Source organism: Cystoisospora suis, assembly GCF_002600585.1.
Source record: "Cystoisospora suis strain Wien I chromosome Unknown contig_2151, whole genome shotgun sequence".
NCBI lineage: Eukaryota > Apicomplexa > Conoidasida > Eucoccidiorida > Sarcocystidae > Cystoisospora > Cystoisospora suis.
The window spans coordinates 21,848-32,869 of record NW_027154950.1 but is presented as its reverse complement, the minus strand read 5'-3'; the positions used below and the strand labels follow the sequence as shown (position 1 = coordinate 32,869).

Sequence of the window (11,022 nt, the reverse complement as noted above, 5' to 3'; positions counted from 1 at the left end):
GCAACAACTTCTCCATCTAAAATACACTCTTCGACGTCCGGACGGAGACACTGAAGAAAGAGATCGATCACGTCCGGATACTTGCCTGTGATCTCTTCCAAGTTACGACTAAACAAGCGCACTCGTTCGATTCCTGGACCAGGCGTAGAGAATGAAGATGAAGCTGAAGAAGAAGNNATGATACCCAAGAAGAAGCAAGCAAAAGAGGAGAAGAAGAAGACTGAGTGGTAGAACAAGAGGAGGAAGAGTCTTTTTTGACTTCTGTCACGCTGAGAGAGGAAGGTGAAGAAGGGGAAGGATTGAGAAGACATGGAGAAGGAGTAGAAGTTTCTTCTACGCGATTCTCGACTGTGGTGGTTCGATTCTCTTTGTGTTCTTCTTCTTGGTCTTTCTCTTTGGAGGAGTCATCTTTCTTCACAACACCCTCTCTTCCAGATGACGAGGGAGACGTCGATAAAGAGGAGAGATTTTCTTCATCTTTCTTTCCTTTTCTTTCGAAGTTGAGTTTGCCAGTCTTTTGCATGAGAAGCGTAGTAAGGACAGAAGAAGAAGAAGAAGCAGAGAGAGATTTCTTCTTTCCAAGATCCGAAGAAGAAGAGGAGGCTGCTGTTTTCATGATCTCTCTTCCTCCTCCTCCTCCTATTGTCCCCCCTCGTCCATCATTCTCTCTCTTATTCTTGAAGAGAGAAGAAGAAGCATCCCCAGGATTACTCTTCACACCCTTCTTAAGAAGATGAAGCTGTATTCTTTCTCCATCATATTTGTATTCACAGGTGAATGCCTCGACCTCTTTTAGTCGCTCTAAAACTTCGGAGAACCCACGAGTCGGCTTAGCTAACATAGGCTGAATAGGAATGCCAGGTGTCACTACACACAGCTTGTTTAGAGCCTCTCCTACACACCCTTGAAGAAGATAAGAAATCACAATCTCTAAGTTCGGAACTTCACACAACGCACGACGTACCGATCTCTCGATAGAAGATAAAGCCTGCTCTAACTCCACAGGGGACATGGCCGAGATTTCTCTTCTCAAGCTTGTGTCACCGTGAGACAAGAGAGATGAAGAAGAAAGAGATGATATTGCCTCTTCTTTTTCTTTTTTTTCTGACGAATTCTTTTCTCCATCTTTCATCTCTTCCTTTTCTTCTTGTTCTTCTCTTTCTTTGGATTCTTTCAGATCAGACGAAGAAGAAGAGGCATGCGGAGAGTCTCCCCTGGACGATTCACGGCGGGTATCTGCTATAGGAGGAGAAGAAAGTCCTTGAGAGTTCCTTGTGAGGAAGAAAGCAAATGCCAAAGCCTAAGAAGAAAACAAAGAAGGTAACGAGGCGTTTCGACATAATGAGAGATTTCAAAGGAAGGATCTAGAGCTTCTCATGGAACGAGAAAGATGAAGATAAAGGTGATGCCTCACAAGTCTTCACAGGAGAAAGAAAAGAAAAGAAGAGGAAGAAGAAGACGATCCGCCGCACACTCCGCAGATATAGCTATAAAGACAGATATATATGGATACACATAGCTTAACGCTAGATAGAGAGATAGACAGATTGAAGAGACGTAGATATATAGACAGATAGAATGAAGATATACTGAAGACACACAGAGAGAGACCAAAGACAGATGAACAGGTCAAAGACACATAGACAGATAGACACATAGATAGATCAAAGATATATCGATAGATATATAGATAGAATGAAGATGAACAGATTCAACATAGACAGACATAACCCTTCCCGATCTACGACAGATGTGTCGCGTCCGAAATGGATCGACTTGAGTTGGGTGGAGAGATCGAGGTAGATAGATTATCACGATAGAAAGAAAGATATCAAAAATAAGCAGCAATAAAGAAAGAAAGAAAGAAAGGCGGGGAGATAGAAGAACAGATCGATCGATGCTTTGACCGGACATGCGGAAGTTCTCTGCTCCTATCTTTACAGATGTTTTGGAGACACGTACAGATATATTTACAGGTAGAGAGTGGATAGAGGAGAAGTCATAAAGAGAAACAGAGAGAGAGAAAGAGAGAGAAGAGAGAGGCAAGAGAGAAGACACCGGAGAGAGAAAGAAGAGGAGCGAAGAAAAGCAGAAGAGGACATATGGATATCGACATGGTGAAGAGACAGATAGAAAGATCGTGATAGAGATAGAAAGAAGCGAGATCGATCGATAGAAAGATAGATGTTGTTCCTCACTTGATATACGGTTGCATGAGAGGCACCTGTGCGCATTCTCTGTTGAAGAAATCGAATGATATACTTCGGTTCAGCTCCCTTGGCTCCAATGAGGAGTCTCTTGAGAAGATTTCTCTTTTGAAAGACACTCTCTCTTCCTGCGCACTGGCTTATCCCGAGAAACAAATCATAGACGCCTTCAATAGTCAGCCGAGGAGGAGGGAAGAGGGTCCTTGTCATACAGCAGCTTTGCTCCGCGATCCGTCCGAGATCTTCTACATGCTGGAGCTCTATCAGAAAGAAAGTTTTCATCGCAAAACAAGCAGGAGAAGAACACGGGGTGCAACCAAGAAAAAGCTGAAAGAAGGACAACAGGAGGGCCGTCAGAAAGTTACCAAGCAAAACTCGGACTACACAGGCGGGAAAGATGAAGAGAAAGAAGAAGAGAAACCTCCGTCGTCCCCCTTCGAGCTTGAATATGTAGGTATGAAGATGCGACAAGCTGTAGATGACACCTTCGATGAGAAGACAGATGGATTCAAGGAAAACGACAGAAGCTCGAAAGGAAAGAAACATCCTTGTCTCTGCGGTAGGAAGACAGCAGTAGCTTCAAGAAGAAGAAAAGCAAGAGACAGTGTCCTCATTGAGAAGGTCAAGAAGAAGAATTAGAAGAGTTTATATGAAAACAGAAGTCTTGTTCTTTCTCTCTATTTGACAGAGACATATACCCCTACCATCACCATCACTGTATACATTCTATGATCTCTCTATCTCGATTGAACTACCACACCTCTGGTTGAATTTGCTCCTCTAACTCCTACATATCAAGTGCATTCCTCATCTACCTGTCTATCTATCCCTCTCTCTTTCTCTCCCTCTCTTCTTCTCCCCCCCCCCCTTTCCCTTGTTCTGCTCCCTCCTTGATTACCTTTCTTTAGGTTGGCTTCAGTTCTTCCATAAGTTTCCGCCATGGCTTTGAGAATGAGAGATTCTCCCACCCCGACTTCTTTGCCCAGATAGTCAGGAGCGACTTTATTGAGACATATGTAGACAGCCTTCACAAGGGTAGAAGGAGCATAATAGATAAGAATCCGAAAGAGATTCGTTAGGATAACCGTCTGCTTCTTATTACTCCCTGTGCCACTCGCTTTCGCCTGCTCGATCTTATCAAAGGCATTGACGAGAACTTCAAATCTGCATGCAAAGAAGAAAAAGAAAAAGAGAGAAGAAAAGGAGAGAAAGGTAAGTGAAAGACAGAGAAAAGAGAGATTTCGGTGAAGATCAGAGTCGGCTACGAAATCCGCCAATGAAGGGGAAAGACAAAGAACGTGCATGAGAGAGGAAGCGAGAAGAGGCTCTCCATAAGAAGATAGAAGATGAGCGTCTCACATGTGAGAGAAAGGGAAGATGAGACGAACACCAGGCTTTACGTGGATAGAGATAGAGGAGTAGTATAAAGAAGATAGGATAGAGAGGGAAGTGAAGAGGACGGACAAAGGGGGTATACAGCTTACGAGAGATTAAACATAGATAGCTCGAAGATAGATGGATAGATAGATAGATGAAAGATAGAGAGACAGATTGACTAAAGATAGATAGGTAGGTAGATAGATAAGGTATAGACCGATGGATAAGCGAAACGCATGATTCTGAGATGTGTAGTGTATAAAGGCCGTTGATGCCTAATAATAGGTGGAGAGAATAGAGGGGAGAGGAGAAGAAAGAAGATGCGTGGTGACAGTCATCATCTTGCTGTGGCCAGTCTTTTTGAGCGACGTTCTATCACGAACAACTGCACTTAGGAGAAGAGAGATGAGACTTATTCTTCTTCTCTGTAAGTAGGAAGTATCTACACCTATAGACTTTCGATGACTCCTTCACACTAAGGTCATATACAGCGGGGGGAGAAGGAGATCAAGAAGAGTAGATATGAAGAGAAGAGAGAAGAGCCAGAAGAGACACACTCTCTTCCCTTTCTCCTTCAGATGGAGACTCTCTCTCTTTCTTTCTTTCCTTCTTTGATGAGCTCTCTATCTATTCAGTCGTGGCTCGCTTACAAGATAGGAGGGGGAGGAGAAGAGAGAGAAGAAGAGGACGATTCAGAGGAAGGAGTACTTCGCGAAGATTTCTTCTGTGAAGGAGGAGAAGAAGATAACGTCAGCTGCTTCAGATCAAGAGTCGATGGAGAAAAAAGAGGTGAAGAGATATCTGAAGAAGGTTCTTTCTTAGACACGCGGCATGCAAACAACGTTCCCGTCTTGAGTTGCTGTTCTTCCCCTTCTTCTATCCCTCCCCCTTCTCTCCTCTTGCCAGCCTTCGTCTTCTTCTTCTTTCCTTCTTCATCTCCTTCACCTCCTCTCTTGAGCAAATCCAAGGCAGACGGTAAGCCTTCACCCTGTTTCTTCTTCTTCATCTTCTTCCTCTCCTCCTCCTCGCTTTCTTCTTCTCCGTCTACTTCGAGAGAAGAAGAAGTCGTGCCTTGACACGCATTCCTTGTATCTTCCTGGTCTCCCCTTTCTTCTCCCTCTGCAAAAGAAGACGCAAACAACTCCTCGGCATCCTCGTCGCTGTCATCGGATGAAGTGAACAGTCTCCCATTCATTTCTTCTTCTCCTTCGTCTCTTGGTGAGGCTACACGGGCCTTTCCTCCTCCTCTTGCTTTTCTATTAATATCCTTCTGTTGGTCTTCTCTTGTCTTCTTCTTCCTCCTTCTGAGAGCTTCAAGTGCTCGACGTCCTTCTAAAGAATTCGCAGAGACTGAAGCAAGAAAACCACCCCCCTCACCAAAGTTAGGCATTATGACGGGAGTTCAAGGAGACACAGACACGACACTGTCGAGATACCGGGGTGTGTCTACGATGATGTCTGTATGTAGAAATGCATACGTATCTATGTACCAATGTGTATGCATACATGTATATGCATGTATACATGTGTATGTATGTGTCTATGTATGTCTACGTAAATGTGTATGTATGTATGTAGGTAAGTAGTATGTATGCATGTGTCTGTGTATGCATGTGTCTATGTATGTGTACGTCTCATCAGTGGAGATAGATATCAGAGATGCAGAGAAGGGGAAAGATGAGGATCTCAGGGGGAGGTCCCCTCTGTCTCTTTCTGAAATCCGGACAAAAAAGAAAGAACGACAAACATTTACGCAACTCTTTTACACCTTCCTTCATAACACACCTCTAAGGTCCATCTTGCTCTTCTCCTTGCAAAGGAAACATTCGGTAAATGAAAAATACCTATCATCCCCCCCTTTCTCCTCCTCTTCGTCTGTCTGTCTACGAACACCCTTTTGACGTCTAGCAGATGAGACAATATGAACGGATCTTCGAGAGAAAGAAGAAGAAAATTTTGAAACCTTCCTTCAAAGAATACGAAACTCAGACGAACATGCTATGGACAGCGGTCTATCTACCTATCTTTAATCTATCTATCTATCTATCTGTTAGGCTTTCCGTAAGCAGAGGTAGATAGAAGAGAGCCCTCCGCTGCATTCACAGGGAGAAAGAAATGGAGAAAGGAGAGAGAAGAGAGAGATTACCTTTCTTAAGAGGACGATTCGCTTCGTCCTGTGTTTGAGAGGTCGACACCGCAGAATCGATAGACTCGCGATCACTCTCCGCTGCTTCGCTAATACTCTCTGTAGAAAAGTATTCGAGCGAAGAGAACCCGTATCTCGCTGAATATCTTTATATTCTTGTTGAGACGAATGAAAAGAGCACAGAATGTCTTTCAAAGAAAAAAAACGAAGGCCATACATACATACATAGTGCTCGAGGAAGAAGGCTCATATCAATCTATCGATCTATCTATCTATCTAGCAATCTATCTCGCTATCATGACTGAGAACAACAAGAAACTTCTTCAAATTAAGAAGAAAAACAAGATACAGACAGATAGGTCGATTCATCGACAGATAGACAGATCGAGTGCTTGACAGAAGTGGGGTTCGAACCNNAACGCAGCGCCTTAGACCACTCGGCCATTCTGCCTGTGAACAAGCCGACTGTTACATCTCGTCTCTGTCCCTCTTGCATTTTTTCTCTCTCTCCATCTGCAGACATCTCCGCTTCACTCGAGGAGATGAGGAAAGGTAAGGAAGATCTCTGCTAAGCAGCTCAGAGAAGCACATGCATATCTATATACATACGGAATCGGTAGATGAAGTAAACCCCGCCCTATAATACGCACATAAAGATGTCTAGAGGCATACGTCACCCATCCTGAACAAGCCCATGAAATGAAGAAGAGAAGTCCATGCATGCACTGGAGATCACTAGACATTTCAACCGTACTAAGTGGCTACACGTACCATGAAGGTATACATGACGATAAGAGCTGCTTGAAGAGATCTTCATGATACACTAGTGGATGCCTTTCTGTCTCCCTATATATACATACACACCTGGGCCTGTTTCTTTTTCTTCAGCGGCTTCGTTAGTATACAAATCCTCATCTATATAGAGGTAGATATCCATCTGCATTCATATGAACTCGAGAGGGAGGAAAGACGGTTAGTATCTAGACACATAGGTCACCTCACCGTAATCTTTGATCCTTGCTGCGTCTTCCGTTCCTCCTTCTAGTCCATCACCTCTAGTAGATGATTTAGCGTCTTCCTGCGTACCTTGCCGCTCACGTATCTCTTCTTTTCTAGACCCTTTTTCTTGATCAACACCTGCCACTCTATTCTTAGTCTCTAACTTTCTATCATCTCCCTCGGCTTGAGATTCCTCCCTCTCCCTTTCTTGATCTTCTTCCTTCATAAAGGAGTCTGTTTCGCTGCTGCCTTCTTTCCTTAGTTGACCCTTCTTCTTACTTCTCAAGATATCTCCCTCTACTTCAACAAGCATATCAATATCTTTCTCTTCTTTCTTATCTACAGCATCATCCTTATCCCTGTGATTGAAAAGATTTTCCTCTTCTTTCTTTTTCTTTTCTTCACGCCTCGAATCAGAAGCTGGAGAACTGATCTTGGCATTCTTCTCTATTCTTCTCTCATCTTGATCTTCATCTGCCTTTGCTTGTCTTTCTCTCTCTGGTCTTGCTGTTCGAAGAGAGAGACTTGCTTCATTCTTGGAGCTATCTACGGACTTCTTCATCCGTTTCTTGTCAGGTGAGTGGAGGTCAGAATTTTCTCCTTCTGTCTTTCCTGGAGAAAATGTCGAGGGCATCTCCCTCTTTCCTTCTTTCTTCTTCTCTGTAGCAACAAGGGAGAAAGAGTCTTCATTTTCGCTCTTCTTCTTCTTCTGTGGAATGACAGGATAAGAAGTGTTTGGTGTTTCTTTTGACGATAGAGATGAGGAGGAGGATGAAGAAGAAGATTTCGCCTCTTCTTCTTCTCCCCGAGACTTCTTCATGCCTACACCACCACCTCCTCGAGTAAGGAAGCTTCTGCATGCAAGAAAAATGACAAGCGGAAAGAAGAGAGAAGACCTCGGAAACAAATCGAAAGAGAAAAACCCCATCCTATCTACCTATCCATCTGTATATCTGTCTATCTCTCGGTATATAGACAGAATATAGATAGATAAATATACTGCTCCGGGGGTGTATATCTGGGAGTAGGAAGTATGAAATAGCAAGAGACCTGGAGGAAAGATAAAAAGCAAGAGGAAGGAGGACGCTCTTCTACGCAGATCCCGCGGTGAGACATCTTTTCTTCTCCTTCCTCTGTCTTGCCTATCACCCTCAGATAAGAGAATAAGGTACACGCAGATATATATATATATATAGAGAGAGAGAGAGATATGTGTATGGCATGCATAAGCATAGAGTTTTTGTTTAACTTCTCTCCTAACAGAAGATAAAGAAGACACACGTGTGCGTAGCATTCTATCTATCTATTGATCTTGATTCGATATCCTTACTCTATCTATGTATCGGTAATCTATTCGTCTTCAATCTATTTCTCTTTGGTCTATCTGTGAATCTATCTATCCCAATTATGTTTAGTCTTTCTATCTTTCTTTTATCGTAGAAGCCATAGAGAGAGAAGACAAGAGAGGGTGAGGAGAGAATCGACACAAGAGAGAAGGAACCCAAGGCATCACGTGAACTTCACACATCCACTCTGTCAGAAAATACAGCTGTAGACTCGATACACACACATGAATACACACATACATACATATATGCATAGGTCTAGGTAGGTTAATGGACCGACAGGTGAGAAGGTGTACAGGTATAAGATAGAAAAACCGCTAATCCCATTTCTGAACGTGCATGCATCACACATAGTTGTATGCGAAGAAGCCTTTGACGTCATGCCGCAAGCCAAAGAGAAGAAAGAAGAGATCTAGCAACTTCACAAAGAAGGCAAGACAGAAAGGAATACTTGAGATAAGGGAAAGAGGAAGGAGAAGCGGGAGAGCGAAAAAGATACGATCCCTATTCCTGTTGTGTGCCTACAGTAGAAGAAGAAAGAAGCCTGCTTACAGAATCGAGGTCTGTTTCTTATGTGCGACTGATTGGTTCGTCATCTTGAGAGACGAGACACAACCACCCCAACAGGGTAGAGAAGGAGAAGAAGACTCCGAGAGACACGATGGAGAGAATGAAGACGAAGAAGAAAAACAAGCGGAAATTCTCTTCTTTCTATGACTAGAAAGAAGAAGAAAAGTGGACTCGAGGAAACAAGCGGAAAAAGAAGACAAAGGACAGATAGCCGGAAGAAAAGGAAGGCCTCGACGATGAGGATAGAAAGAAGAAGAAAGAGAAAAGCCCTGTTTCTCTCTCAAAGAGAGGGAGGCCCCTCTGAAAGAGAGAAGTGGATGACTGAAAGACCTTGGACAATAGGAACAAGACGATGCGCTCCTTCGTCGTCTCCCCCGGGGAAGAAGAGATGAGGAATAGGGCGAAAGATGAAGAAACGAACTACGAGGGAGACTTCTACAGAAAGACGAAGAGATGAAAGAGGAGAAACGAGAATGAAGAAAGAAGAGAAGAGAGGAAGGAAAAGGTAAAGTAGGTAATGAAGAGGAGGAAGAAGAAGAAAGAAAAGGATAAAGGTCAAGTCGGAAAGGTGGAAGAAGACGACCTGTAGTCTCAAGAGAGTAGACCGAGGGGAGGGAGAGAAAGAAGATAGAAAGACACATGAAATGACGGGCGAAATTGCGAGAGAAACATCTCGCCGTGTGTTTGATTAGAACCGGGTCTGTTTGCCTTCTCTTTAGGGGCGGAATCGTAGGGATGAAGGAAAGTTGGGAAGAGATCGTCAAGTCGGAATTAACAAGAGATTGAAAAGGAGCGAGAAAGAGAGAAGGAAGAAGAAGAACAAGAGAGACCAGAGTGACACGAAGGGATAGACAAGGAAGAGAAACAAAGAAAAGAAGAGAGAGAGAAAGAAGGATGACAGGAGCAGACTGAAGAAGGAGAGGAGAAGAGGCAACGAAGCCCTCAGAAGACCACAGGCACTGGAGATCGAAAGAGAAAGAAAAAAGCAATCTAGCGAACGTTTTACGGATGATGAGAAGAAGGTCTCTGAGAAAAGAGAAAGGTTGATTTGGGTAACACAAAAGAGACAAGAAGGGAGAGAAGAAAAACCAAGAGACTGACTGGACAAAGAAGACTAATGTCGAAGGCGAGGATGACCTCATGAGCTTGTAGTGAAGAGGAAGGAGCACAGGCACCTCGGCAGTCAAAGAAGGAGATTTTCTTACGTCGAAGAGAGAACCGGAAGAAGAGAAGAGAAACACAGCATGGTGAAGAAGATGAAGGTAAATCTCTGCAAGGTAGTCTTCCACTTACTTCTTCCCCTCAAGAAAGGCTTGTACCTACTTCCATCCCGAGGGAACAAAATCGGAAGGACTGGCGTAAGGAGATGAAGACTTACAATACATTCATTTAAGAGAGAGAGGGACAGGTTTTGCTGTGCGCTTTGTTTCATAAGAAGCAAGAGAAATAGATCGACGAAAAGATGGAGAAGAGAAACCCTTTTCATCCCTGAAGAAAAGTGCAATAAGATAGATGCACTGCAGGGCTGGTGTATGCTGTACTTGACGAAAAGGAACCGTGTCGTCTGGGTGTGAAGACGAGCAGGACCTCGAGTTAGAGAGCAGAATGGGAATGAGCTGTCCGAAAGGGCACAGGAAAGACGGCTAAGAAAGAACAGACGCCCAATGATGAGAGAGAAAAGAGATAAGATGGACGGAGACAAGACAGGAGAGTGAGAGAGGGCGTAGTTGTGATTCTGTATGAAGTCGCAGACACGAGTTAAAACAAGCCTGAAGTGTGCGAAGTAGAACACCCGATGGAAGGTGGGAGTAGATGCGGGGAGAAATCGTCACTGAGACACTCGCAAACGGCCGAAAGAACTGGATGCTATCAGAAGAAATTAGAATAGGAGGTTCTGTAAGAAAGACAAGATTCAGTCTTGAGAGAAGTCTAGGAAAAGGACGAAGACCCCTGGAACTTGTTTCATCTAGTTAGACTAGTCCGAAGAGTAGGACTTGCTTCTTGCTTGTCTCGACGCTCCCCGGGAGGATGCTAGTGGGTTGGCATACGACTGAGGCTGATGCTCCTCGGCAGGTGTACATACACTGGAGAGGATAGGGGAACCAAGGGGGGAAGAACACCTAGCGCCGTCTTCTGCCTATCTCCTGAAGTGGAGAAGGTAACAGGGACCAAGAATGAGCGTATGCCTTCAGTTGTACATGACTGTATCTTCAGGCAGCTCCACCCTTGGTAGCACGATGAAGATGCGGTTACGTCTTCTTTCGTACTCGCCCTTTCACGGCCACACCAGAAATCGACATACAAGAAGTCTGGCTTGCCTGTCGCTGCATGTATTTCACAGAATCAATCTTCTCTACCATCATGGGAGCGCACCGTT

The 11,022-nt window shown here is 44.0% G+C and overlaps 1 protein-coding gene across 1 annotated transcript in view; it reads right to left on the bottom strand.

Annotated features, from left to right (window-relative positions):
• CSUI_004575 (dna ligase 1) overlaps positions 1-10,964 on the bottom strand; it is an 11,266-nt gene extending 302 nt beyond the window's left edge. Inside the window, exons 1-7 of the mRNA XM_068064763.1 lie at positions 8,628-10,964; positions 6,733-7,583; positions 5,731-5,829; positions 4,235-4,934; positions 3,106-3,371; positions 2,199-2,467; positions 1-1,300 (exon numbers count right to left, since the gene is read on the bottom strand). The exon at positions 1-1,300 is cut by the window's left edge and continues 302 nt beyond it. Coding sequence (XP_067923264.1) covers positions 68-1,300; positions 2,199-2,467; positions 3,106-3,371; positions 4,235-4,934; positions 5,731-5,829; positions 6,733-7,583; positions 8,628-9,787 — 4,578 coding nt within the window. The 5' untranslated portion in view covers positions 9,788-10,964 and the 3' untranslated portion in view covers positions 1-67. The remainder of the gene's footprint in view (positions 1,301-2,198; positions 2,468-3,105; positions 3,372-4,234; positions 4,935-5,730; positions 5,830-6,732; positions 7,584-8,627) is intronic.
• Between the last annotated feature and the right edge of the window lie 58 nt (positions 10,965-11,022).